At 44.6% G+C, this 27752-nt stretch overlaps 3 protein-coding genes and 2 non-coding genes across 11 annotated transcripts in view; 3 read left to right on the top strand and 2 right to left on the bottom strand.

The window, feature by feature from the left end:
- RSPRY1 (ring finger and SPRY domain containing 1) overlaps positions 1–13707 on the top strand; it is a 35981-nt gene extending 22274 nt beyond the window's left edge. For 2 of the 4 annotated variants that reach the window (XM_021541201.3, XM_085589813.1), the window contains 7 exons: positions 1221–1336; positions 2131–2274; positions 5565–5676; positions 6663–6765; positions 7826–7978; positions 10071–10175; positions 11080–13707. In XM_021541201.3, the coding sequence (XP_021396876.1) occupies positions 1221–1336; positions 2131–2274; positions 5565–5676; positions 6663–6765; positions 7826–7978; positions 10071–10175; positions 11080–11176 (830 nt within the window). In that variant the 3' untranslated portion in view covers positions 11177–13707. Of the gene's footprint in view, positions 1–1220; positions 1337–2130; positions 2275–5564; positions 5677–6077; positions 6251–6662; positions 6766–7825; positions 7979–10070; positions 10176–11079 lie in introns of those variants that run through there. The other 2 variants (XR_014957946.1, XM_085589816.1) reach the window with 2 other exon arrangements.
- Positions 13708–14062: 355 nt separating this feature from the next.
- Positions 14063–21863, top strand: ARL2BP (ARF like GTPase 2 binding protein). Of its 4 annotated transcripts, none has more exons than XM_021541197.3 (7): positions 14063–14161; positions 15225–15342; positions 17426–17484; positions 18954–19060; positions 19689–19774; positions 20606–20702; positions 21782–21863. In XM_021541197.3, the coding sequence occupies exons 2-7, from the start codon at positions 15305–15307 to the stop codon at positions 21842–21844; spliced, it is 450 nt and encodes a 149-aa protein (XP_021396872.1). In that variant the 5' UTR covers positions 14063–14161; positions 15225–15304; the 3' UTR covers positions 21845–21863. The 4 variants fall into 4 exon arrangements, with proteins under 4 accessions (XP_021396872.1, XP_021396873.1, XP_021396875.1 ...); XM_021541198.2 differs by having other exon boundaries at positions 14096–14165; XM_021541200.2 differs by lacking the exon at positions 14063–14161 and adding an exon at positions 14222–14375.
- A 1739-nt stretch (positions 21864–23602) lies between these two features.
- PLLP (plasmolipin) lies at positions 23603–26407 on the bottom strand. The gene is made up of 4 exons (XM_021541196.3): positions 26248–26407; positions 24772–24945; positions 24280–24399; positions 23603–24200 (listed from the first exon to the last, which is right to left on the bottom strand). The coding sequence occupies exons 1-4, from the start codon at positions 26359–26361 to the stop codon at positions 24087–24089; spliced, it is 522 nt and encodes a 173-aa protein (XP_021396871.1). The 5' UTR covers positions 26362–26407; the 3' UTR covers positions 23603–24086.
- Positions 26408–27255: 848 nt separating this feature from the next.
- TRNAL-CAG (transfer RNA leucine (anticodon CAG)) lies at positions 27256–27338 on the top strand. Its single transcript has one exon. It is a non-coding gene; the product is annotated as a tRNA-Leu (tRNA).
- A 118-nt stretch (positions 27339–27456) lies between these two features.
- TRNAL-CAG (transfer RNA leucine (anticodon CAG)) lies at positions 27457–27539 on the bottom strand. Its single transcript has one exon. It is a non-coding gene; the product is annotated as a tRNA-Leu (tRNA).
- Between the last annotated feature and the right edge of the window lie 213 nt (positions 27540–27752).

The raw sequence follows: 27752 nt of genomic DNA, 5'->3' as shown, positions 1-27752 counted from the left end.
TTTATGAGCACTTAGTGTACCTGATTGCATTTTTAATATCTTCTTGAAAAAGAAAACAACAAAAACCACACCAACAAATATATCCAGTGTAATGGTATGGAAAGAAAATTTTGGCAGGGAAAGTGTTTTTGAAAGGAAGTGGTTTGTACTCTGCAAGTTGGAGCTGCAATGAAAATTCTTCATTGCACCAATTTCCTGTAACTCACACTTCAGCCAATTTGCTGAGTGGCTCAATAGTGCAGCTCTGTCTCTCTGGAACATCTGGGTTGCTAACATGTCCTGGTGATGGCCACTTCTGTGTTGCTCTACACTGACACTGAAGACTTTTCAAATTAAATATACTTTTTGATTTTTGTGATCAAAAATAAAAAGTGTTTGGCAAAGCAGTGCTCTAGGTTGATCTTTTGGATTACTAAAAATCACTCAATTTGCTTGGTTAGTTGTGATTTCAAGGGTGAAGCAACTCTAATGACCTTGTATTTTCTAATGCCCTTTACATAAATTTGGGTAAAAGGTCTGTTGGGCTTTAGGAGCTTTAGTCAGCTTATGGAAAGCTAGTGTCAGCTGTGTTTAGTAAATGTCTGTGTAAATGTTGTAGCAAGTTTGCCTTATATGAGGGGTTCTCAGATAAGATCTCTCACTTGTAAATTAACATGTGTGTGTCAACGATTTATTTGACACCTGGCAAGAGAAATGCTTCTGATCCTTCTGTGTTGAAAGGGCAAGCAGGGAGAGAGACAGAACTGTTTTGGCTCAGTTCAAGTCCATCACCTAAATATGAGATGGTAGAAACCCTTAAATCCTTGTTTTCCCTATCTTTCTATCCCAAATCTGTTTCCACTGTAATGAATCAGAAAAACTCTCCCCACTGAATATACAAATACAATGGTAAATCCTGAAACAGTGGTACCTTGGTGTGAACTTGGATGCCTTCCATTTGCCTGTGGGTTTCCTGCAAGTACTAATTAGATTGTGGGAGCTCTAGTCAGAGGCACAGGTCATGCTTTCATGTTTGGAGTGTATTTAACACACACACACTCTATTGAAAGCTGTTTTCATGCAGGCAAAATCTCAGTGTTTTATTCAGTTGTGCCAAAAACTACATGGATTCTAGAGAGATTATCAATGAAATGTATGAAATGTTTAAAATCAAGTTTTGCAGCAGCAGTAACTAACACTGGTTGGGTTTGTTTTTTTGGGTTTTTTTTTTTTTTTTTTAGTTTTAAAAGAAGGCAGGCAGTTTACATATGAGAAGGTTGACTTGACCAACATTAGGGCTATGCTGAACAGCAACGATGTCAGTGAATACCTGAAGATCTCACCACATGGATTAGAGGTAGGAAATGGTTTCATGTATTCAACCTGAAAAAGAGGCTGAAGAAAAAGGCAGGTTTTGCTTTGCACTTACTCCTGTGATTTTGTAGAAAGAATCTACATTGTCTGCCAGATTTGTACAGAAAACTTGCTTTGTCATCAAAGGGTTGTAGCATCACTGCAGTGATCTCAGTTGTAGAAATGTTCACACTAAAGTAATGCCTGTGCCCCAAAACTTTGGGGAAGTGAGGAGGATTCCTAAGAGTCTCACTTTGTGAGCAGTTTTAGTCAAAATATCATTCTATTGTTTGTCCTGTCTCATCTTGAAAAGATCACAGCAGTCAGATTTTTGTCTCAGCCATGTGGGGTTTTTTCCTTGCTCTCTGACTCCTAAAATCTTGTTTGACTACTTAAAGATGATTTTTCATGAATTAACTTTGAAGGCCTCCTTGTCCTTCCTACCAGGAATCAGTTAACAACCAACTATTTAGGTTTTCCTGTCTTGGTTGTCTTAGTCTCTAAATTTTTACATTGTTTCTGTCAACTTTCTACTTTTCCCCTCTTTTGATTTTTTTTTTTCACCTGTGGCTTAACCACAGGCAAATTTTCAGTCTTGCCTACTCACTAGTTTGTGTGACAACTACTGCTATAAAGAGAGGTCACTTTGTCTGAAATGCCTCTAAAATTATGTTGCTATATTCTTATACTCAAGAAACTTGATCCAGGGCAGGAAGGTGTTTGAGTGGTGATTTTTTGGGGGTGCTGGGTTTGAGTGGTGATTTTTGGGTACACTGGGTTTCTGTTTGGTTTTGGCAGGCACGATGTGATGCCTCGTCCTTTGAAAGTGTAAGGTGCACGTTCTGTGTTGACTCTGGAGTCTGGTACTATGAAGTTACAGTCATTACTTCAGGAGTGATGCAGATAGGATGGGCAACCAAAGACAGCAAATTTCTCAACCATGTAAGTACCTGTAATATCATCGATCTGGTGATTGTAACATCAGTATTTTCTTACCTGAAAATAGCTCTGGTTATTCTGTGATCATAACTGAGTACTTTCTTGTTTCCTCCAATTTTTCTGTGTCCTTGAAGAGCTGGTTTTACTGAATGTGGTGTTACAGGAGAAGTCAGTTATTGCTGCAGACTGACACTGTTCACCTAAGTCATGCAGAGTTGCAGCAGAGATAGCTTGTTATCTACTGGCTGTTGTCTGGGAGCTATAGGGAACTTATTTCTTATTTCTTGTAGCATAATCTCTTGGAAGTTCTTTGGATAACAGATTACTCTGTTTTTGGAAGCAAACAATAAGTCACCAGGAGCAGCAGTTTCTCATACACTGTCCTTTACACAGGCAGCCATTTCATCATCCTCTTTTAACACATTTTCCTATTAAATTAACTTTCACAAGGGAAATAACTCAAATTCACTCTGGGATAACATGGTATCATTGGACTTGCTGGTAGCAGCAATATGGGACAGTCATGGAATGCAAAAGCTTCTTTTTAATTAAAAACAAGGATTAAAAAAAGATTAAACCCTCTACCTTCTTGCATTTTCCTGAGAGTACAGAACAAGTCTGCTGTCTTGCTTTATAGCTTGCTTTACTGTCCTTCTCATCCTGATAATTTTGTACCTTATTCTTAGTTCTAAGTATTCTTCTTCCTACTGTTTACTTGTAAGATTAGGTATTTGCTAGCATTAAAGCAAAATGTGCCACGTGCACATGAAGTCCAAACATAATCATCATGGAGATGTCATTGCCTTCTTTCTTCTTAATTCTTCCTGGTAACTCTGCATGGCTGTTAGAAACTTTGTATGCTTTTTATGCTATGGTATAACTTGTTTCAGTATTTCTATAATAAGAAAGAGTAATGATTGCTACCCAAAAAAGTTTTCTACCTCAGCTTAGAGCCAAATTTCCATGTTACCAGCCTTCCAAATGACCATTAAAGTTTATTGAAGTGCAAGCTAGAATTTTAGGACAAAAGGTATGTCAGACCCAGCCTAGTGCTGAGAATGGAAACAGTGCTGGGGTTTCAAGTTGGCACTCCTACTGGCTAAGCTTGAGTGAGAAATTCACCTGTAGCCCTTCTTTTCTGTTGTAATTGCATGTCTTTCTGGTCCTACTTGGAATTTATTTTAGGAGAAAAAATATATATTTAATGTAGAGATAAGCAGTTAAAACTGCTCATTTCTGATTATTATAGAAAGTCATTCAACAGCTGAGTCAAATACAGAAGTTTATATGAAGATAGGCCAAATACATACATGTGAGTAAATATTCATTGTGGGGGTATGAGATAAATACATTAAGGAGATTAAACAAACACCAGTGGCAAGAAACCCAATGGGAATGCAAGAGTAGCTTATCCCACAATTTAACTTAGGTATTCCTGTGAGTTCAGAGGTCTTGCTCCATTTCTTCCAATTATTCATGGAAATAGCATTGTCTTCTGCTGATGGCTAACATGCACATATCTCTGTGTCTCATCTAAAGTCCAGTCCCACATTTTTAGCATGGAATTGAAGTGTGATTTAAGTTAAAAAAATTATAAACCATACACAAAATCAAAAACCACCAACTGAACAAAAATATCATGCAGACCTGTGCTGAGCACAGTCCTTGCAGACTGAGTAACAGAAACTGGTTGAAATAAAAGGCTATGTGTCTGCCTTTAGACTGCTAAGAGGCTTAAAAGATTTTTTTTCCCACTTACTCTTAAGGAGCTTGGTTTATGTGCATTTTTCTGTGTGTTCTGTACAAAGTATGAAAATAGGAGATGTCACATCTCTGAGTAGGATGATTTTTCTGTTGCTGCAGCTGTTTTGCTGTGGCCAAATGCTGCTATTAAGTTCATCAGGTGTGTGCCTGAAACACAATGATATTATCCTCTGGGTATGTCACAAACACAGGCTTCAGAAGCCATATGCTCTTTATTTACAGCATCTGTAACAAAAAGACTAGTCCTAAATATGACATTAAACACCCATTAGCTGGGCTTAGCTTTAATTTGGGACATGGGAGGCTTGTGTAATCAGATGCTGTCTGGTATTTGCACTCCAGACAAGCCATGCTGAGCATGAGGAAGTTACTTACCTTCCATAATGCTCTTGGGTTTCATGGCTGGGCTCTGCTATGTGACAGATTTTTCTTCCACTCTGAAACTCTTAATTCTGTGTTTGCTTTGGACCTTAGGACTATCGCTTGGTAATGTTTTCACAATTTGAGGGAGGCTGGCAGTGAAAGGGACGCAATGTGCAACAAATTAGGTGAAGGGGCTGTGTGTTCCCTTTGTGTACTGTGGGTTCTGGTGGCACGTGGATATCTTGTGAGCAGGGCAATAGAAGCTTGGTACTGGGACTTCAAGATAAGAGAGTGGTTGTTACTCCATGGTGACTTTTAAAGATGCAAAAATTTAACTTATTTGGGTACTAGCCTTCTGATATTTAAATACTTTGACAGGAGTGACTTGAGGTCACAGAGAATGGAAGGCACTTTTGAAACAATATCCCCTTCTCCCTTCCTCCTCACCCCAACAAATTCCCTTTTGATGTGAAAATGAAACTAAAACTAGTTTGAAAAATATATTACCTTTATGGGGGAGAGAACGAAACCCTTCCTGCTCCTGCAAGTGCCAATTCTTCACTTCTTTTTTCTGCCAAGGTTGGGATTAAATGCACAAGACAGTATTTCTTGTTTAGACTCAGATGTTCATTAGTTCTTATCTATGTTACAGTCTCAGAACATGAGTTCTACAGCACTTCACTAACAAACTGCAAAATGGAGCACTATCTCTTTCCCTATGAGGCCTTTTAAGGATAAACTGTCTAATTAAGAAATTACACCTAAATTATTTTGCTTTTAATCCAATAACCAATCGCTCATGCCTCACAATGACTTTTTCATCTAATTACTCACCACCCAAACCCATGAAGGAGATGGACTAGGCTCCACCCTAAAACTTCCATTTTTCTTTATGTATATTATTATATTTTAAAACTTTAAACTCAAAGTTTTCCACCATGTGATAGTATACATTTCTATTCAAACTCCACACCCACAGTCCCAGTTCTATCATTCAACTTTGAAAGCCTTCTCCATGACCTCAAGTTAAATGCACCGTTCTCTGAGGGGTCAGCTCCTGACAGCACAGAATGTCCAAAATTCTCAGTTTCTAGGGTTCCAACAGTTCAGGTGAATGAGTGTGAGGAATGGCTGCAGGCTGAAGTGCTCTCTCTCTCTCTCTGAAGGAAGGTTATGGCATCGGGGACGATGAATACTCCTGCGCGTACGATGGCTGCCGGCAGCTGATCTGGTATAACGCCAGAAGTAAACCACATTCCCACCCCTGCTGGAAAGAAGGTATTCATCTGTCTTCTGCTCTTCATCCGAACTGGATTTCTGCACAGGATTTTTTCCCCTTGCAGGTGTCTGTTCATAGGGGTGAACAAAGCAGTTACTGCCCAATTCTGATGATCATACGGGTTTAATAATTACTGTGTCTTAAAGCACAGTGGGTACTGGAGTCTTGTTCCCCAGTCGGTGTAGAGAGACTCTTGCTGGTTAAACACTTTTTGTTTTCAAATGCAGAGTGAAAATCATAGCACCAGTTAACATTGGACACTTAATCATTGCACTTTTTTCCACTTGTTTGTAGTTGTACACAACAGGGTTGAAATCTTCCTTTCTGGGTTAAGAGTTGTTTTAGAGAAGGGGAAAAAACCTTGATCTCTGAATTAGACTTTTTTTTTTTCTTTTTTAAGGAGGAGTTGCACTGTCTTGCTTACTTTAAATTCTTGGATAACTACTTGGACAGCAAAGTTCTGTTCTTGATCTCAGCTTTGAAATCTTGGTAGGATTCTGTGCATGCCATGCTTGTGTGAACTGTGCCGCCTTCTCTTCTATTAAAATTCTCCTCCAAGGATGGCTAAATTAAAACACCTCTTAAAAATAAATAGCACAAGCATATTGGAAATTTCTTTTCAGAACACCCACTTGCTAAAGTCTATTTTCAACAGGTGTAAAACGGCCAAGGAGTGACAGAGTGCAGCTTTCTTCTGGCTTTGGCAAATACTCTGCAATACTTCTACAACTATGTAGTATTAATGCTCTGGCAGACTAAAATACTTTTTTTTTTTTACTATTCTGGGTTTTTTGTTTTGGTTTGGGTTGGTTTTGTTTTTTAGTTACTGTCTGTATCAATGTTTCTTCTTTTGTGCTTTTGCAAACAGTTCCTTTTAAGTAAGACAACTCACAGTGACATATGTGATATTTGAAACAATAACTGTTGCAGTTGTTGGCATTTAACAGAAATTAAATATTTAAATTATTTTTGTTTTGCATGTAAGGAGACACAATAGGATTTCTACTAGACTTGCAAGAAAAGCAAATGATCTTCTATTTAAATGGAAACCAGCTTCCTGCTGAGAAGCAAGTATTTTCATCTGCTGTGTAAGTATCTGCTCATTTGGAAGGACATGACCTCTGTGGATAATTGTGTTAATTATATGAAGTGTTTTCAGTTTGAGATGTAAATTCATATTTACTTACCTGAAGCCATCATTAAGCAAGTTTCCCCATTGAAAGTTGCTTAGAAATCAGTAAGAGGGATATAATTTTACAGGTGGATTTCAGGGTCCAAAATAAATACTTTGGATTTCCCAAAGGTATGTTCAGCTCAGTGGTTTATACTGTCAAATTAGCATAGCATTAAAATAAAATGAGGCTGCAGCAAAGATGAACAATTTCTTGTGCCTGAGGAACTTATCTTCTGAAAAATAAAGCCCATCTTGTAAATGTTGGAGAGGGCTTGTTAACTGACTGCCATTCACTGGGGCCAGCTCCTGGAGCAGCACATTGAATATTCATCAGAGGATGTCTCTTGGTGGCATTGCAGGCAGGTGTTGGGCTTATTTTGCCAACTGTTGTTAAAATTAGCACATGGTGAACTTCTCTAACTCTCACAGGGAAGTTCAGCCTTTTACTTTAGAAAATACAAGCTGGTATAATACTTGAGAAAGCAGCTTCCTATGCAGCTTAATTAAACATTACAGTACTTTGTCAGTTATTCCTACTGGGCTAATAATTTAATCCATGTTTTCTCCTCAGAATAAAACTGAAGATGCAGATAAATAGTAGTTCAGTTTAAAGAGTTGCTGAGTATTTTCTTTATTCAGCTTTTAGTGTTCTGTTTTTGCCTTTTGCCTTTCCAGTAAATTTGAGAGGTAATAGTTGTGATTTTAAGTGTGACTAATCCTAGTTATACAGTAGGCAGCCTTTATTGGCTGACTCACTAAGAAATTCAGATAAATCCCAATAGTAAATTCAGGAGCTGAGAACTAAACAAGGTAAGTATGTGCAGCTGCAACTTGATGCTCTCCCAGTTGGCTGCAAAACACTGGTATTAAACTTGTCTGTGTCTCAGTGTATATTTTCAAATGGTAATAGTAACATGTCTGAAAGCTTTACTATTATTTAAGTCATTCTAAAATGCCTGTTCATCATGTTGCAGATCAGGGTTTTTTGCTGCAGCAAGTTTCATGTCCTATCAACAATGTGAGTTCAACTTTGGGGCAAGACCCTTCAAGTACCCACCACCAATGAAGTTTAGTACCTTCAATGATCATGCCTTTCTGACAGCAGAAGAGAAAATAATTTTGCCCAGGTAATCCTCTTACCTTGTGTGTTTGCATGCAGAGAAATAAAATGTTTCATGTCTGAGTTTGCCTTGTACTCAGCAAAAATAATTTCTTATGGGGTCAAACTTCCATAGGTTCCTCCTCTAAAAAGATGAGACCATAGGCTACAGGGCAACTTCATTAGTAGGGCAGGACTTATGCAACCAAAATCTACTAAATTAAAATATATTTTGTAATATTAAGCTAATTAAAATGAACTAGTACCATACAGTAAGCTGTTTTAGTAGAAGTACCTTCTGCCATCTAAGGGTGATTAGGTTGATTGAGGAGGTATAGTGTTAATTAAAAAATATGTCCTATTTAAAATTGACCTAATTTGTGGTGTTGGCAGCATGGAGGTGCTGAATGATTGTAAGTCTTGAAATTGTTCTTTTCTGGTCCTGATGAAAATTTCCCTGCTTTTGAATGATAGGACTGACAAAGGTTATTCAAATTTAGAAGTGTTTTCCCACCTAAATATAACTTAACCCAGATAGCAACAGGTCTAGCTACATTCTTTAGCTTTTACCAAACTTCTGATAGGAATGAAAACTAATAGCTCATCTGAATTAAGTTTTTAGTAATATAATTTACTGGAACGTAAGCAGTGACACTGTACAGTGTAATCTATGTGGCATACCCTGGATTTCAGTATGTGACTGAAAGAATCTTAAATTGCAACTAATTAAATGGGGGTAAGGTTGTTGGAGAGGGTACCCCTGGCTGTAAGAAAATTCAGAGACTGGTTCTGGATTATCTAGCTTTGATCAAGTGTATTTGAGGCACTTAAGTATCTTAGTTTAAAAATAAAAAAAAATAACCCTTACTTCTGGGTTGGAGTCACACATTTGTAAAGTTTGAGGCTTGGAATATACAGAGAAAATCAAATGCAACTTGCAAAATCACGTTGTGCTTACCTATAGCCAGAGTAAGTTATTTGTGCTTGTGACTTCAAGTGCTTTAAGTGGTAGTCTGATGTAGTCTTTAAGATGATCTGTTAGGTACAAATTTGTGTTCCTCTGTCTTGGTAGTGTCCCACTACCAAGAGGTAGTAGTTGATGAGAGGTTTGTAGTTTGAGAGGTTTGTAGTTTCTGGCTGATGCTCAGATGGGATTGATGTTTTTCTGGCATTGTTCTTGCAATGTTCAGGCAATAGCAGTGAGAGCTGTAACATGATTGTGCCAAAAGATGAGAGACAAACTGGGGGAAACTGGTTTGCTGTTGATGCCTGACTGGTGAAACTTGGCCTCCTGTGTTACAGACTCAGTGCTATTGCATAATGAAGAAAGGCTCCATTCAAGGTTGGACACTTGTTCTTTGTGTAAACAAAGAACATCCCTGTCCTACAGCCTGAACTGCTTGGAAATGATAAGCCAATGTGAAATTAAAAGATAGCTTTGATCATCTTAAAAGTGATAGGAGATAAGGCCAAGGCCTGTATGAGTGGACCCTAATTATCCATCACAGGATTTAACATAATTCAGCACAACTCTGCATGAGTTTTAGTGCATCTGGTGGTGGGGCAAGACACATCACCCTGCCATTGAATAGTTGTGATGGGTGTTGTGTGTGTGCGTTCCAGGTGGGAAATGTCTTATTTCATCAGATGAGGGATTTTTACTTATTTTCTCTCCCTTGTGGCTGTTGCCATACTGGGATGTTGATTTAATATGCAGTTTTTATTATTTTAAACTGTGTTAGAGCATTATAGGGCTTCTGTATGTTGTAGATACATGGGTTTGTGAGGTTTATTTGTTTGGTTTTTTTCTTAACTCCTGAAGGTAGCCAGGTACAAAAGAATTTCTGTAAGTGTTCAGATATGGGAGCGAGGAGAATTGTTATTTAATCCCCTCTTTGTCCCTTTCTGACAGACCAAAATAGGGAATCAGCCTGTTCTGCAGGTCTCTGGGTATGTTAAGCCTTTTTTTGTGGGCAATTGTGATTGATGTTTATCAGCAGTGTGATGCAGCACTGCTACAAGTGTTATGTTGGCCTTGATGCAATTCTCAGAATAGTTTTGAATCTATTGCTTTGAGTAAAATTAATGTTTTAGGGGGGTCTGTCTCTCTCTCCCTTCAGACACAGGCGCCTGGCTTTGCTGAAGCAAGTGAGTATCAGAGAGAACTGCTGCACACTTTGCTGTGATGAGGTAGCAGACACAGAACTCAGGCCGTGTGGACACAGGTAAAATCTTAAAAAAATCCAAGTCCAAATAAACAGGAAAATGTGTGTGTGATGTTCAGCTTAGATGAGGCCATATGCAGTCCCTGCTCATCTTGGTTGACTCCCCAGGATAAAGGAAAAAACCTTCTTTCCTTTTAAGGATGTGATGTGTAGAGGTTAAATACAGTATTCCCATAGTCTACTCATCCTAGACTTGAGCAGATTGAACCCCTAATTGTGTGTGTATTTGGGGATGTACAGAGGCTACATCTATGTGCTGCCCTGGGCTACTGAGTCTTATTTCCCAGATGTCAAAGGCTTTACTGATTAGTACTTGATACTGGTGCTGTGAAATCCAGATCATGTGAGGAGAGCAATTAATAATTATTAAATGTTCAACAAATGGGTTGTCTCAAGTCACAAATTCCTCTAAAAGCTAAAAATTAGACAGCAGTATGAGTTACACCAGTTACACCGTAATAGCACTTTCCAACCTTTAAGCAACCTACTAATAAATGATTCCAGTTAAGTCCAATTCCTTAGAGTTTTAGAGCACTCAGGGAAGGAGTCTTGTAGATGCTGGAAAGATAAAAAGAGATGTGCCTGGTGTGTGCCAACAAGAAGTGGAGAAGTTGCTGCAGGGCACTGGGGCTACTCTCCAGACCAGAGGTAGAGCAAGGATTAATGAGCACAGGGAACTGGGATCCTGAGCAGCTGCAGGTCTGGGAGATGCTGAGCAGCAGGAGCTCCTCCCAAAGCCTGTAAATGGATCCACAACATCTGATAATCTTCACACTGAGGGACTGGACTTGACTGTGCCTCTGGCAGGCTGACTAAACTGCAAAGTGCTTGTGTTGTTTTGTTGTTGTTGATTAGTTTTTCATACTGTAAAAGCAGGCTTTAACTGTTTTTTCTTCTCCTTCAGTGACCTGTGCATGGAGTGTGCCTTGCAATTGGAGACCTGCCCTTTGTGTCGACAGGAAATACAAACCCGAGTCAGACAGATCTCTCACATTTCATGACACATGTGGAGAAATACAGACTGGTTTTTATAGAACTCCAACCAATACTGAAAGGGGAAAGCATCTCTAACCAATCTTTATGCACACAGAACCATAGCCATGGCCGGATTTCATGCTAATCTGTAATCTGTTTATCTTAAAACTGAAATCTTTAATAAGCTCTTCCCAGCTGCCAGCAATGGGAGCTGGTTTCAGCAGTCAGGAGCTATGGCTATTGGTTCCTCCGAGCAAGAGCAGAGGGAGTTGTCTCTTCTTCCCCTTTTCCTTCTCGCCTGTCGCAAGTGCTGAAAAAAATTGCACTGGAAGTACACATACAATGCATTTTAGAAAAGAAGACAGAATAAGTATTTCCTAAAACAGGGCTGTGCTGTCTTGTGCTCGAAAGTCTCTATTTTTGGCAGAAGTCAGTACTAAAAAGAGAATGCCAATGTTTTCCTGTTTAATGTAGCCTCCTGCTGGTCAGAGACTCTGTATTTTCCAATATTAAACTGCTCAAAGACTGAATCTGTACACAGACTGATTTGAAAAGACAGTGTGGAGACTGTAGAGAAACTCACAGGTTTTAATAACTTGGTGATTCCAAAGAATGTTCTGATTTGTTTTTAAATGTTAAAAGATCAGTGGTATTTTCAAGTACATAATGTTTCTGATACTTTTAACTTTAGTACCCACATTTTTTTGTGAGGTTATAATTTTCAGGAGGTATTCTTAACTAATTATAATGCTGGACTGGAATTAATTTCATATTCTGGGTATTTTTTAAGGTATCATCAAACATCTTTTTTAATCAGTGTTGTTTTTGAAAGTTATCTCAATTTTTCCAAAGTGAATATATCTTAAAATATTAGAGGAGACTTCTGGACCCATTTATTTAAAACAAGGTTATTTGGATAGCAATTTCAGTCTTATTCTTAACTTCTTAAAAATGCACCTTGCTTGCCACTTGTCAGTCCTGCTCTGAGCAGGTTTGGGGCCACACTTCTTATTTTTGGTAGGGATCATACAGTGGGAATCTCTGCTCCACTTTAATTACACATTTGTGATGTTTGTATGTTAAGGATGCACTTCAGTAGGCAGCTCTTGACTTTTACTAGGTTTCTACAAGGAATCAGGGTTCACAGCTGGTGTCAGTGAAGTAGCACAAAAATAGGTGGGGTTCTGCTTATTTTGCACCAACTGAGGATATTGACTCGGTCTCTTCCAAGTCTTGCACCGGTTGATTTTTAAAAAAATATCTGTCTGTATAGTAGAACTTTACCAATTCACACACAACTTACACCAAAACCATCCCACTTCTTGGCAGTGATTCAGCAGCAGAGGCTGTTGTAGTGAATTCTCATGGTGTGATGTAGCTTATTTTTAAAATCATTCGTTATCTTTATTGTACTACAAAGTACTAACAAAGCAGGGCTGAGGCTGCTTCTTCCTGCTGAGCACTCTGGCTTCCTACAGACCTCAGCAGGAGCTGAGAGCTCTGCACACAGTTCCTAGAACCCAGCTCTCTAGCAACTCCTTTCACCTTCTGCCTTTGCTGACTCAAGGGTGCTGAACTTCATCCAGAGATGTGTGAATTGGGAAAGTTCTGTCCATTATTTTCATGTTGACTTTTGTCCAAATGTAGACTGAATCCAGCAGCAGAGTGCTGGTTAGTGTTTTTGCTAAAATGTGGATTCTCTTCCACCTTGGATGCCTGGTCTGATTTAAGTCAGACTGGCAAATCTGTGCCACAGGGATCTCATTTCCTTGCTGACTGTACTTAAGATGTTTTGTTGTATCCATGTTTTCAGTCAGGGCCAGGTCCCTTCCAACTCAGTGTTCAGTGAGCAAACGTGAGCGCCGTCACTGCCACAAGGGTGTTAAAAATTCAGAATCACTTGAAATGGAGTTCTAAGCTCTTCCAAATGCAGTAATGAGATTTTATCCCTAAGGTACAAAGTTACAAATCATACCTTAGGGAAGAGGTAGGACAAAACCATTTTGAACTCTGCCTTAATAGAGTCTAGTAATTTCAGGGCTTTGGTTTCCCTGGCCAGGATTAACTGAGGTAAAATTTTCAGAAGTGCCTGGGACTCCTAATTCGTATCAACTGCTGTATGAGATTAAGGTCTTCAGGCCCAAGTCCACAATGGCTTCTCGGCATCTGCTGTCCCCTTGGAATGTAGGTGACCTTAGAGCCCTGTGGACATGGGGCTAAGTGCCTGTGTTCTTTGTGAAAAAGATGTGAATGCTTTGGAAAATTTTGCCCCAGCCCGTCTTCCATGCAGCTGGTGCTGGGCAGAGGAAGGCAGCGGTGGCGGAGGAGGGAGCTGCGTTGTAGAGAGCTGTCCTGTTCATTTCACGAAGGCAAAGCCTGAAGGCTTTGCCCGGCTTTGTGCCGGGGGTTTGCAGGCTGGGTCCTCCACGAGCAGAGCGCCGTCAGCCTCGCCCCCTGCACCTCCGGGGCCGGGAGCTGCTGACTCCACGGGCCCTCACAGGGGCGGAAATCAATTGTAGCAAAGTTGTCCATTCAACAATAAAAACATTCTGAAGGCTGTTTGTTCTTTAATTCTTTAAACGCGCGTGTGGGTGGGACATTCGACATATGAGCGGGGGGGCCCAGGTGATAGCGCTGGTCGCTGGGCTGCAGCAGCTGGGGGCTGTCCCACCCCACGGCGCTCCGCTCGCTGACGGGAAGCCGCTCCACCGCTGCCATTAACAAGCAAAGAACGCCGTCTCCTGTCCCGTCTCCTGTCCCGTCTCCTGTCCCGTCTCCTGTCCCGTCTCCTGTCCCGTCTCCTGTCCCGTCTCCTGTCCCGTCTCCTGTCCCGTCTCCTGTCCCCATTCCCTGCCCCGGCCCGGGCCCGGCCCGCCATGGCGGCCCTGCCGCTCTCTGATTGGGCGGCCGGGCCGGGGGCGGGCCCAGCGGGCCGGAGCCGGCCTGTGATTGGCTGCGGGCGGGGCGGAAGAGCGCGTTCCCCAGGAGACGGCGCGAGGGGCCTGAGGGCGGTGGGTGCGGAGCGGGCCCGGGGACGGCGGGGCGGCACCGCCGGGACGGGAGGGTGATGGCCCGCTCCCCCGGGCCCTTTGAGGAGCGGGAGGGAGGGACGGGGCTGGAGGGGTTTGTGGCCCCCTCGCTGGGATTGAGGATGGGGAGGCGAGGGATGCGCTCCAGTCTTGCCGTGCTCGCGGTGATGCTCCGGGACTGCTCCGAGGGCCCGCGGTGGGTGAAGCCCTGAGGGGGCAGCGGGTTCCCATCGCCAGCGGCACCGGCGTGCCGTGTGCCCGGGATCCCTGTGCCCTGTTCCCGGTGCTCTGTGTGCTCTGTCCCCAGTGCTCTGTGTGCTTTGTCCACGGGGATCCCTGTGCCCTGTTCCCGGTGCTCTGTATGCCCTGTCCCCGGGATCCCTGTGCCCTGTCCCCGGTGCTCTGTGTGCTCTGTCCACGGGGATCCCTGTGCCCTGTTCCCGGTGCTCTGTGTGCTCTGTCCCCAGTGCTCTGTGTGCTTTGTCCACGGGGATCCCTGTGCCCTGTTCCCGGTGCTCTGTGTGCTCTGTCCCCAGTGCTCTGTATGCCCTGTCCCCGGGATCCCTGTGCCCTGTTCCCGGTGCTCTGTGTGCCCTGTCCCCGGCGCCCACTCACAGCCACGGGCCGAGTGTCCAGCCGGGACACATCCCACAGACTTTGGATCACTGTCCAAAGTCTGGCCTGCCAGCCTGGTCTGGGACACACTGGAGCAGGATGGCACCTTTATCTTATCTGGCTTTATTTCTATAATGGTTAGTCACTGATGTTTCAGGAGGAAAGATGTAGACGTGACCCAAAAGCCACCCACCTCAAAAGCCAACCCAAAAGGGACTGGTTGCATTTTGAGTCTATTCCCTGAATAGGCAGGGAAGGTTTCTACATTATTTGAGTTGTTACAGAAAAGCAGTAGTAATCATTTTGGAAGAAGGTGATGTTGGAATTGCTGTGTTCAAGAATTAAAATTTATTTCCTGATTTGTTTTTCGGTAAATGTATGAAATTTATCAACTGAATTTGTATTAACACTAAGTCATGTTATTCCTTAGCACTGTGGTCAAAAAGAAGAAATAGCCACTAACAGCTGAAATATACAAATTGCGTATTCCACTCTGGCTAGGCAGGAACAATGGAGACTTCTGATGGAGAAAGTTTGGGTGTAGCCACGTGAGTATGCTGCATTCTCATGTGTCAGATTACAATAAGCTAATTGCTAATTAAAACATCTTGATAGGAACATAATTACACGAATGAATATACACCACACTGTTTAGCAGATTCTGCCTCTTAGGAGAACTAAGGTGGAGAATGCAAAGCTGCAAGAGGGAATAACATCAGTACAGAGTTTAGGTGAAGTCAAACTAAATATCACTGGGTAGCTCTGCTGAGGGATCAGAGCAAGCCTTGTAAAGGCTGGAAATTGCTTTTTCTGGTGTTTGTTTTAAATTCAGAATTTCTCCTTTTCAAGAGTGTTTCTTGTCTTATGTCACTGATCCTGAGAGGAGACTCTTCCTCTTGAGTGTTCTAAAACCAAGCCCATCCACAGGTGACCTCAACCAAATTTCACACTGGGACATGCTAAGATGCTGCTTCACCCCACAGGTGTCTACCATACTCTTCCCCAAGAGTTGTGGCAGAAGGGGATGTGTGACTGTGCCTCTGTCATGCATGGATTTAACTCTTCCAGCCCCAGACTCCCAACACCGGCCAGGACTGCCTCAGCAGTGCAGTGTGCTGGCCCAAACTGGCTATTATGAGGTGACAGGGAATTAAACCACAGGGTTGGTGAGCTCGTGTCTCTGTAGGTGTGTGGATGCACGTGTCTTGTATAAAGAAATGGAATCGGGTTCTTCTGGAACAGGTAAATTCCATTACTTGCACAGACTTAAACCAGGGTTTAAATTAACACTTTTGTTAGGGTAAGCTGTAGAATTAGCAGTAGCATTTATTTGGAGGGGGGAAAAGAGTGGGAATTATCGCTGGCACAGTCAGGGCATGCCGGGGAAGCGCTGAGCCAGGCGAGCTGCCCGGGCTGTCCCTGCGCCGGGCCAGCCCCGCTGCTCCGGCCCTGCCGCCCTCCCGCGGGCTGCCCCGGGTTCGGCTCCGCTCCCGGGAGCAGGAATGTCGTTGCTAGGATATCATCGCTCGCTGAGCAGACGCCTTTTGAAATCAAAGATCTCTTAATTTTTTCTGATCAGAGTGAGCCTGATTATAGTTAGACTGTCAGCTAAAATAACGTTGGATTAATTTCACTGGAGTATTCTCTAATGGCAAAGTAACTTTAATGAGCTTTTCTAAACTTAGTCTGAAGGGCTATCCTACTCTGTTTACTGATGAGAAAGAGGCATTCAGTTGAATTTAAATGGTGCTTTTGCTAATCGAAGTGAATTTTTTTCTTAAAGACAAATATCCCTGTTTCTTTGAGACTTCTTTCCCTCACATGTGAGAAAAGTTTGTCTTTCATTCCTTGGAGGAAATAGGAAGAGTTTGTCTCCCACTAAAGATGAGCTGTGAATGCCAAAGACATCCTGTGGATTATTTCCTGTGTCTGAACAAGTTGCACAAGAATAGATCCAGACTCCTGATGCTGGCACCATAGATTTCTTCCCTGGATTAATTCAGATCCATAATGGTGTTTAATATTTGCTCATGATAGAATAACTTTAGGAGATTATCCCTTTTTTTTTTTTTTGATCATATAAGGATGTTTCTTGCATAAGAAAAATATTTAAGTTTCTTCAGTTATGGGTTAGGTTTGGTTAGGGTTAGGTTATATGGTATACTTGTGTATACATTCAGTTTAAGTTGTTCCACAAGACCAAATATTTCAAAATATTCCCTAGAGTGTCTATAAAGTTCTCTGATCACCATGTGTAGGAAAGAGAAGGGGAACTGGTAGCAGCTGAGATTTGTGGGGTGAAAAAGGCTTAACTTGCTGTTCTAATTATACTCTTTACATTCTTTTGCACCAGAACTAGAATTACCTTGACAGTAATGCCAGTAAAATAATATTTATTCTTTCTTGCAATTAGGCACCTTACTGGAAGGAAATAGAGTAGAGATCTGATGAGAATCTCCATGGAGCAATTTTCTCATCAGTGCCATGGATTGTTTTGTAGGTTGAACCTAGGAAGTTCTTCCGTTATCTTGTAATTACTGGGTGTATTTGTACTTAGACTTTTGTTAACACTTTTTAATTTTAATTTCTGCTGTGGTCAATATATATATATATATATTCCTCTGCTTTCAGCTCCACCACTTCTGATGAGTTTGATGCAGTTGTTGGCTATCTGGAGGATATCATAATGGGTAAGGTCTACAAGTAGGTACAGACAACAACAGGGCTGTTAAATTTGTTGCAGCTGCTCTTCTGTTAATTAGCCAACATACAGAGCCCCTCCCTGCTTCATGGTGGCTTTTCTTCCTTTCCTACCTGGTAGTGTAGTAAAAATATACATAACATCCTTCTGTGTGCATGTGACTCTTGAAAATTATTCTCCACATTACTGCAGTACACTGCTCCTTAGAGAAACAGTAAAGATGCTTGTGCATCTCACAGAGAAATCAAAGCTCCCTGGGATTTTTATGGAAGAGACTGTGAAAGGCAGCCTTCCCTTCCCCAGCTCTGCCCAAACTTCTCCTGACATGACTCAGGAAGTTCTTAGAAGCTGCCATGGTTTGTCTGGGAAGTTTTTAGCAGTGCCCAGTTGCTGCTGCTGCTGCAGGGAGCCTTTTGCACTCTGATATAAAATGCCTGAGCTGCAGGCTGAGAGTTGGTTTTATTCCAGGACTGAAAGCTGCAAGAATGGGAACCTTATTTCTTTCAATCCAGCCCTAAAGCACAGAGATGGTCATAGAATCACAGAATGGTTTGGGTTGGAAGGGGCCTTAAAGATCACTCAACCCCCCTGCCATGGGCAGGGACACCTTCCACTGGAGCAGGTTGCTCACAATCCCACCCAGCCTGGCCACCTGGCAGTAAAGTTGCTTAGTTCTCAGGGATGTGGTTTTAACTGAGTAGTCTGTGTGTGCAGGGAAGTTTTTTAAAAAGTGCCAAGGCAGAATTCATGCTGCTCAGCCATCAGCTGCTTTATAGGAACAGCACATCATTTCTTTGGTCACATCCTTCCCAGAGAGATGTAGATTCTGGATCCTCAGTTGCCTGGTGATGCAGTTGAATCTGAAGGAATGCTAACTAAATTAATTTGGAACGTTTCAGAGTTTGGAAGGCTGTGTCTGGTGTCCTTCAGCATTGTTCATAAGTAAACTTTTTATTTATACCTGTTTTGTGAAAAAACAGGTATAAATAAATGGTAGCCTACTGTGTTTATTTTTAGTCTTCTTTCTTCCACAAGTGGAAAAAATTATTTGGCAATTGAAACTAATATTTTTAAATTCAAATGAAATTCACTAATATTTTTAAATTAAAAGAAAAAAACTTAGAGTACTTGTAGGGAAGAGGTATTCACTTGATAAAAAATACAGCTGCTTTGTTGACTTTAGAGCCAGAGCAAAAAGAGGTTGAGAATAAATAACTATTAATAAATGTAGAGCAGGAGGAGTGTTTTGATAATATTTCACCATCAGCCTCTGTCCTCTCACAGCTGGGTCAGAAGTGGTGGTTTGGCAGCAGCTGTGGTGCTGATGTGATGAACTCTGCATGTGTGCAGGGCTCTGTGGTTACAGCAGGGAAGCAGAGGACCAGTGAATGTGGGGTTTGTGTTACAGAACGAATTACTAAACTCCTAACTCTGTGCTGCATTTCTGTTATGGCCCAGATGATGATTTCCAGTTAATACAGAGGAATTTTTTGGAGAAGCACTACCAGGAGTTTGATGACTCAGAAGAAAACAAGCTCATCTATACAGACATTTTTAATGAATATGTAAGATACCTTTATGTATTTTTCTTTTTTTTTTAATATGATTCTCCCTTTTGTAAAATACTGGGTTTACATGGAGCAGATCCCAACATGTTCCTGTCTCCTTCAGAAGCACACACATTATCTGTAAGCAAGAAAAGTTTTTTTCTGAAGCTTTAGGTTCCTTTCTTATTGTTTCACACAAAATTTTCTAGAGATATTTTGGAAGGTGTGTCACTCCCTTGAATAGAAATTTAGCCAATTGCTGTAGTAAATAATGTGTTTTGCATGTATGCAAACAAAGTTTCTTCTTCTCCAGTTGTATGATTTCTTGTATTGCATAATTCAATCACATTCTTCATGCAAAGCATAATCAAGCTACTAGACCACTCTTCTATTGAGTACCATTAAATGAGTTGGAAAAATATTTGTTACTAGATATGAATAGTCAGTGTTTGTTCTCCCCAAGATCCCCAGCAAAAAATGTGCAGCTCTGTGCCGCAGGGCTGGTGTGAGAACAGAACCAGCAGCACCCACTGAGGAATCTGCAGTTGTGCCCATGGATCATGCAGAGTGTGGATCATGCTGTTTGAAATCTGCTTCTGAAATCTGTTGTGATCTTACTGGGGTGGTTTGTCTGGTTTTTTTTCAGATCTCTTTAGTAGAGAAATACATTGAAGAGAAGTTGCTTGATCGGATCCGTGGGTTTGATATGGTTGCTTTCACAGTGTCTTTGCAGTAAGTCTCTGCTTTGCTTTCGGTTGAGGAGTGGCTTATGTGCCTCTCAGTTCTTTTTATCTAGATTAAAGCTTAGGTTTTTGGCTGTTCTCCCTTTAGATAATGGTTCTACTTTAACTTAAAATAGAAGTGTTCATGCTGGCAGTGTCTGACCATTTTCATGCTGTCAGCATGTCCTACTACTCTAAATTTCTGAATTGTCCTGCTGAAATATATTTGATTTGAAGGGGTAGGAAGAGAAATCAGAATGAGAGCACTGGAGCATTTTCATATTTCTTGTCACTTTGAAGCCAGACCCTTAAAAGGTTGTGTCTTATCTCTCCCAGGCACCTCAGTAGCCTGGTGGTGTTTCAGTCATGTGATTGAATTCCTTTATTGCAATTTTCATATGGAGCATCCAGAGAAGAGTTTGGTTTGTGTTCACCTTTTGCATTGGGTCATTTTAGCTTAACCAGCTTCCTGAACAGCTTGTTTTTGAAAGATCACTGGTTTTCCCCTTGAATAAGAAGATAAAGTGTAATTGGGAACTGAGTATCTTAAAACATTTTAATCTGGTTAATTTTTAATGTTTCTTAAATAAACAGCTCAGGTTTTCAAGGACTGATATGATACTCAGAGGTTTTGGATTTAGATAAATGTAATAATGTAGTTGGATTGAAAATACTGCATGGTAATATTTGGCTGCAGTTTTGCTATATGATAACCTGCAATAACATTTTTATTTAAATACTGATATCATTCTACTTGTCCCTTTTTGACCTTGTACCATTTAAAAAATAACAAATTTTTCTCACACAATTTTCTCATTCCCCAACTTCTTTTTCTCTGTAGACAGCACAAAGATGAAATGCCAGGGGATATATTTGATCTGCTTCTCACATTTACAGACTTTCTGGCTTTCAAAGAAATGTTCTTGGAATACAGAGCTGTGAGTATATCACCTTGTTTATTTTCTTTGGCACAGTAGCTGTTCATTTTTTGTAGCTCCACCTGAGAGTACCAAAGGAAAAGTTACTACAGTAGGTCAGAGTATTTAATCAAGGGCTCTAACAGACTCAAAAGAAAAATTATTTCACTGTGTGGCTTTTTAAACTCAAACTGCACATTTAATAATTTTTAGAAAACATTAATAAAGCTTGCATGTGGAGCAGTTCTTCCTGCTTTTGTGAACTTCCTGCATTTCTGAATATTGTTTTCCAAATGAGCAGAGGGGAATACTTTTTCAAGTCTCTGAGCTTGTGGAGTCTCCATCCTTGGAGATATTCTAAGGTTGTCTGGACACAGTGCTGAGTGACTGTGCTTGAGCATGGGGTTTGCCCCAGATGGCCTCCAGAGATCCCTTTTCACCTTGGCCATTCTGACTCTGTAGTATCTTCTTTTATTTTTTATTCCTAGTCTATCAAAAATTTGATGTTTAAGCCTCTTTCATTTTTCTCCTCCTTTCTGTGCCAGCTGGAGAAATAAACAAAAGTGCTAAGGTTTTTTGGATGAGGTTTTCCCTAGTAAAATAAAAATCAGTGCTCCCCACTGTCAGTCCAGTCCTGTTTGACAAGGAGCAAAAGAGTCACAGTTGTGGTTATGCCTCTGCCTCTTCCCCATCCTTGTGAATTTTGTGGAAATGGGGACAGGCTGAAGAGAAAGAATCAGTCTGTGTATCAGCATCGGGAGGAGTTTCAGATGGGATTTGCAGTCTGGGGTCTCTGAGAGGCAAACAACAGGAGCCAGATTTCACCAGATCCCTGAGCCACCAGCACAGCATTCCCGACCAGGGCTGAGCAAGGCTCTGCTCTGACACGGGCAGACCTGGCAGGTGACAGCCCCTCAGCCCAGGCATTCCTGCACAATCTTCTTGGGTTCACAAGAAGAATTCAATCACAGTTGCTCAAGTAACATGTAATTTTATATTGGTTTGATGCAGCAGAAAATGTATTGCCTGTTTCATTTTTTGAAGTGCTTATTCCAAACTGTCATGGAGTCACAGATTCCTTTTTTCCCTCATGTTTCTAGGAAAAAGAAGGCCGAAGTCTGGATTTAAGCAGTGCATTAGTGGTGACTTCATTAAACCATTAAACAAGTCGTTCTGATGGGAGTTCTGTTGTATTTTAAGCAAGGTCTTTTCACATTTCAGAGGTGAAAGGCAGCAATTCCCAAGAGAGGGCCGGGGCAGAGGGGCAGGGACTCGGCTCCATGCTGCCATGAGGGAGGTGGGTGCTCGGTGGGGCAGGGCCAGGACTGTGGGTCCCTCTCCAGGGGATGAAATCAAAACTTTCTGGAATTTTTATACCCTTTTACATACATACATACATACATACAACCTTTTACAGGTTGGAAGAGACTGTGTGAGGCAGTCTTCCTTTCCCCAGCTCTACCTGTCATGACTGTCAGGATGTTCTAAGAAGCTGCTGTGGTTTGTCTGGACAGTTTTCTGCAGTGCCCAGCTGCTGCTACTGCTGCAGGGAGCCTTTTGCACTCTGATATAAAGTGCCTGAGCTGCAGTTTGAGCTCCTTGTTCTTTGTCCTGTCTCTGCTGAATACAGAGAACAGTTTATTCCTTCTGTTCCTGCAGCACCATTGCTTTACTGGAAATCATCCAGTTCCAACCCCCCTTCCACTGGAGCAGGTTGCTCACAATCCCATCCAGCTTGGCCACCTGGCAGTAAAAGATGCTCAGTTCTCAGGGATGTGGTTTTAACTGAACAGTCTGTGCAGGGAAGTTTTTTACAAGGTGCCAAGGCAGAATTCATGCTGCTCAGCCATCAGCTGCTTTATAGGAACAGCACATCATTTCTTTGGTCACATCTTCCCAGAGAGATGTAGATTCTGGATCCTCAGTTGCCTGGTGACACAGCTGAATCTGGAGGAATGCTAACTAAGTTAATTTGGAACATTTCAGAGTTTGGAAGGCTGAGACCCTTGTCCTTTATCAGTGTTTGTAAGTAAATTTTCTGTCTAGATTTTGAAATTCAATAGTGACCTCTGATGTTAATTTTTATTAATTTTATGGGTTTTATTTACTTACTGTTTATGTTATATATATATATATATTATATATATATGTGTGTGTGTGTGTGTGTCTATATATTCATAACTGTGGAAATTTGACCCTTGATTTACCCACTGACAACCAAATAAAGGCTGATCTGTCATGGGCCAATGCCATGTGTCCAGTTCCTTTTCAGTTCTCACCTTCCATTAATGCAGTTCCATTTCCTGATCCTGCCTCTGCAGACAACCTGGTAAATCTTTTTCCCATGCAGAGCATGCAGTAAGATTTGCAGTGTAGCTCACCATGCACCAGGTTTTGAACTCACTGAATCTACTTTTACTACCTTTTACAAGGAGGGTGTGAAAGGAAAAAAGCTGCTCTGCCTGGTTGGGCATCACTTCTCATTCTGACAAACACCCAGAAGGTGAATTTGTGGTCTGCAGCATGGGAGAGCAGTGTGGTTCTTCCCTCTCCTGAAGCATTGATCCTGCCTGTGTTCCCAGAGCTTTTGCAGTCTTGATTGTAATTTCTGAAATGCCCTGCAGTTAATGGGCAAAATTGACTTGCTAGTTAATTAGGTGAACTCAGGAGTGTGTGGTGCTGAGCCAGGAAGAGGGAGTGATCAAAGCCTTGGCACCTCGTTTGTGTTCTTGTGGTCTTGGCTGCACACTCTGAGCGTGTGTGTGCATAAAGCAATGAGAGGTGAACCCTGTGGACTTGTTCCTTCCACAGCCCACATGGAGTGGGAAGGAACAGCCACCTCTGCAGTGACATCTCTGCTGTCCCTGCCATGCTGTGCTGCCTTCTCACAAGACAAGTTTTCTCATTACAGACTCCAGTGCTAGATTTAGGAATGTTTTTATTTAAAGCATAAACTTTATATTCAAATTGTTAGAAATCAATACAAGAGAAGTTATGACTACTTCCATTGCTTCACGTCTCATCTTCCAGCTCTGCCACTGTTTCTGCACCCTGTTAATTGCATTACTTACACTGTAGCTGTGAATGAGCAGAGAGGGGAGCCTGGGCTTGGGTTAGTCAGTTTTAGTACTGGACTGTGCCAAACTGGCTGAGCCCCCTCAGTGGAGCTGCTCTGGTGAGGGTCTAGATGAGCCTCAGGGATGAGCAGGAGCTGCAGCCCCAGCGAGTCCGTGTCCCCCGTGGGATCGTGCTGTGGGCACGTCAGCTGGAAGCATCGGTGCTGACCACTGCTGCCAGCACAGGCTGGTCCCAGAACGAGCCCTGGTGGCACACGAGGCTCCAAGCCGCCAAGCCTGGCACAAGCTGGTGCAGGGTGGCCCATGGCCGGGCTTTGCTGTCCACTCCTTACGCGTGGTCGGTCACTTGGCTGGTGGCCGCGTTGCTGCCGAGCCCTTTCCAGGCGCGGAAGCTGAAGAAGGTGCTCACCCCGTAGGTGATCATCGTGACGCAGGCGAAGAACTGGAAGAGCAGCACATCCCACGTGTGACCAGGGTGGCTGCCCCAGCCCCCCGGCCCTCCCCTGCCCGCCAGTACTCACGGAGGCGGCAGCTCTGCGGTTGTAGTCCCACTGCCGCCAGGACGTCGGCTGCACGGCGGCCGCGCACGTCACAAAGGCGGTGATGTACAGCACGGTGGCCACGGCGTTGTAGATCATCAGCTGGGGAAACAAAGAGGAGCTCATGAGGTCTGGCTCAGGCTCGTGCATGCTGGGGCGAGGCAGGAGCAAAAGGCTCAGGTTCACATTCCTCCCCGTTCCCCAGGAGAACACATTAAATGCTCCCCAGGTTGTGCTGGGAGGTTTTAGGATGACACAACTGCAGCAGTTGGTGGCTATAACTTTCTGGATTGACACAGGATTTTTCTGTTTGAGCATTTTCTAAGCAATTCAAGGGCAGAATGAAACAATGTCACTGTGCAGAGTGCAGGGGACTTGGTTCCATCAGCCCAGAAGAGACTGAAGCCTTCCCAGACCGTCTTTCCAAGATGTTTCCCTCTTGGGATCCCTCCTCACTCCCTCTCAGCTACGCACCACGAGGGACCAGGGGATCATGTAGAACTTCTGATGAAGTTGCAGGAGGTAAGTCACGAAGAAAAGGAGTGTTAGTATCCAGAAGAAGAGGGACACAAACATCACCCAGCCATATGCCGCGTGGAGGTGGTACGTCGTGGCGGCGATGAGAGACCACACCAACAAACCGAGCACCTGTGGGGTGAAACGGGGAACCTGTTCAGGGGCTGGTTCCTGCAGGAGGAGCACAGAATGTCGCCCACAAGCCCAGGCACAGCAGCACCAACAGCAGTTGGGTTCCCCTCACTCCAGGAAAGCAGCGGCACACTCGGTGGGAGAAGGGCTCCTTGGAAAGCCGCTGTGCCCTGTGTGAGCCCGCACCGCCTATTGTCATGGAGGCAACACAACAGCCTTTGTCCTGCCCGCGTCCAACGCCCTGCTTGGTGCTTGGCTGCTCCGACAATGCCTCCTTGTCTGTCACATCCATTTCTAACACTCGTGATCACAAAATATGTGCTGGGGAGAAATATGCAGAGGGGCTCCTGCAGGAGTGGGAGGTGGCACGTGTGAGCTGCCCCGCTCTGGCTGCTGCCGAGGGAAAGCAGGAGCCTGTTTAACAGCGTGGCCTGAGCAAGGGGCTGCAGGGGTGGAACCAGCTGCAGAGTTGAAAGGTCTTGTTTCCATCTCTCTTTCCTGTCACTCCTACAAGGCACCCCCAGCAGCATCCTGCCCAGCCCCTGTCCTCAGCGTTTTTCTCTATGTCACCACCAGCCAGGGGCTGGAATCTGGAGCCAGGTCTGTGCCAGCTGCTTCACGGTGGCTGCTCAGGGCACATCCCACAACACTGCCCCGAGGAGAGAGGACGAGTGAACAGGCTCCCACGCAGCGGGGCAGCACTGTGGGCAGGTCACAAGTGGCCCAGCAGGCAGCTGAACACCCATCCCGTGCATTCATGCAGCACCCGGGGAGAGCACCAGCAGGAGATTATTGCAGTTGCCTCCGATGCTGAAGCAATGGGCAGTGATGCTGCTGCTCGATTTGACGGCGCAAAGACCTTGGAGCTCCTCTGAGAGCAGCCCTCAAAGCCTTGGGAGGACAACCTGGAGACCTGAGAGTGTTCCAGGGAGCGTGGGAGCCTCATGAGCAACCCCAGCACAGCTCCCCTGGAGTCACTGGGCTTCACACTCTCCCGACCCATTGGCCGTGTCCTGCGGAGATGCCCGCGCATCAGCCCGTACCTGGCACTGGGGACCACTGAGCAGAGTTACAACCGGCAAGGGGTGTGAGGACAACAATCCGACTTTTCCTCTGGCTTTACAAAATGAAGGAGGCGAGAGGAGGCTGCACTGTCTTAGGGTTGGGGATTACCTAGGGTTAGACAGCGGAGATGGAGTCGGAGCGGCAGCCAAAGAGAGCCCGGGCTGTTTCCAGCTGAAAAAAAGCACCCAAGTGGGTGATGCCCTCCCCCCTCCGCCGCGCCCCCTGCCCGGTACTCACAGCCTGGACGCACATCAGCCCCCCGAGCGGCGAGAGCAAGAAGGAGCCGTCCAGGGCCGGGGGCGAGCCCGGGGAGGCGCTCCGGGCTCGCGCGGCGCCGGGCAGCCCCGCCATGCCGCGCACCGGCCCGGGACGGCCCCGGCACGGCCCCTCCGCGGGCGGGGCGCGGGTGGCTCCGGGGCGGCCGGGCCGAGCCCCGAGGCTGCCCCCGCCCCGCCGCCCCCGGGCAGCGGCGGAGCCTCCGCCCGGCGCGGCGCTGCGCCCCCGGTGTGTCGCCGTGTCCCCGTGCAGGGGGAGCGCCGACAAAGGGCGGCCCCCACCGCGACAGCCCCCTCGGTATGCTGGCGATGCTCTGCCCGGAGCGGCCCGGGTCACCGCGAACCTTCTGTGCGGCCGCGTCCTGCTCGGGGCTCGCCGGGCGCATTTGGTGGCCTCCGGCGCATCGCAGTGCTTGATGGTGCTCCCTCTGCGGGGGCGACACGCGTCTCCTTGTTAAATCCTGGAATAAGTTGGGTTGGAAGTGATCTTAAGGCACCTTGTTCTAACCTCCTGCCATGCAGGGACACATTCCACTAGACCAGGTTGCTCCAAGCCCTTGGACTTGCTCCAGCCCGGCCTTGAACACTTCCAAGGACGGGGCAGCCACAGCTTCTCTGGTCAATCTGAGCAGTGCCTCATCACCCTCCACTTGGGGAGATTTCTGTCAGCCCGGATCTCGGGCTGGTCCGGGTCGCTCTGGGTGGCAGCAGGACCCTCTGGACTATCAGCCACACTCCCAGTTTGCTGCCATATGCTCAGCGCGCCCTTGGCCCCATCACGCCGGTCGCTAGTGCAGGCCGTGGCTCAGGGCTGGGCTGGGCCTTGTCCCCGGCGTGTCCTGGCCATGTCTCCGGCCGTGTCCCGGCCGTGTCTCCGCCGTGTCTCCGCCGTGTCCCAGCGGTGACCGGACACGGCAGCTCAGCCCGGATCTGGCATGGGGGGTGGCTGCAAAGAGCTTTGTAGCAGCAGGTCAGGATGGCCGAGCGGTCTAAGGCGCTGCGTTCAGGTCGCAGTCTCCCCTGGAGGCGTGGGTTCGAATCCCACTTCTGACAGCTCCTTTTGCGCCGCCCGGCGGGCGCTTTTAGCTGAGGGAGGCGGGCGGGGCCGTGAGTGGAAAACAAAAGCAGTTAACTGATGAACCACCGGCGGGTAACGCAAAAAAAGCACAGCTGTCAGAAGTGGGATTCGAACCCACGCCTCCAGGGGAGACTGCGACCTGAACGCAGCGCCTTAGACCGCTCGGCCATCCTGACACCGCTGGCCGGGCCTGGCGGCCCGCGCTACACTTGAGGGCGGTGTGCAGCGTTCTGTGGGTTCCGCCAGCCCGCGGGCCGCGACACCTCCCCGGGGAGCTTTTCCCAAAGCCCGACCACCCTCTGCGTGAAGAACCTTTTCCTAACATCCAGCCTAAACCTCCCCTGGCGCAGCTTCAGCCATTCCCTCAGGTTCTGTCACTGGTCACAGAC

This window comes from Lonchura striata, chromosome 11, assembly GCF_050655825.1.
Source record: "Lonchura striata isolate lonStrDom1 chromosome 11, ASM5065582v1, whole genome shotgun sequence".
Lineage (NCBI taxonomy): Eukaryota > Metazoa > Chordata > Aves > Passeriformes > Estrildidae > Lonchura > Lonchura striata.
Note: the sequence above shows the minus strand (reverse complement) of the source record. Positions and strands in the feature narration are given on the sequence as shown.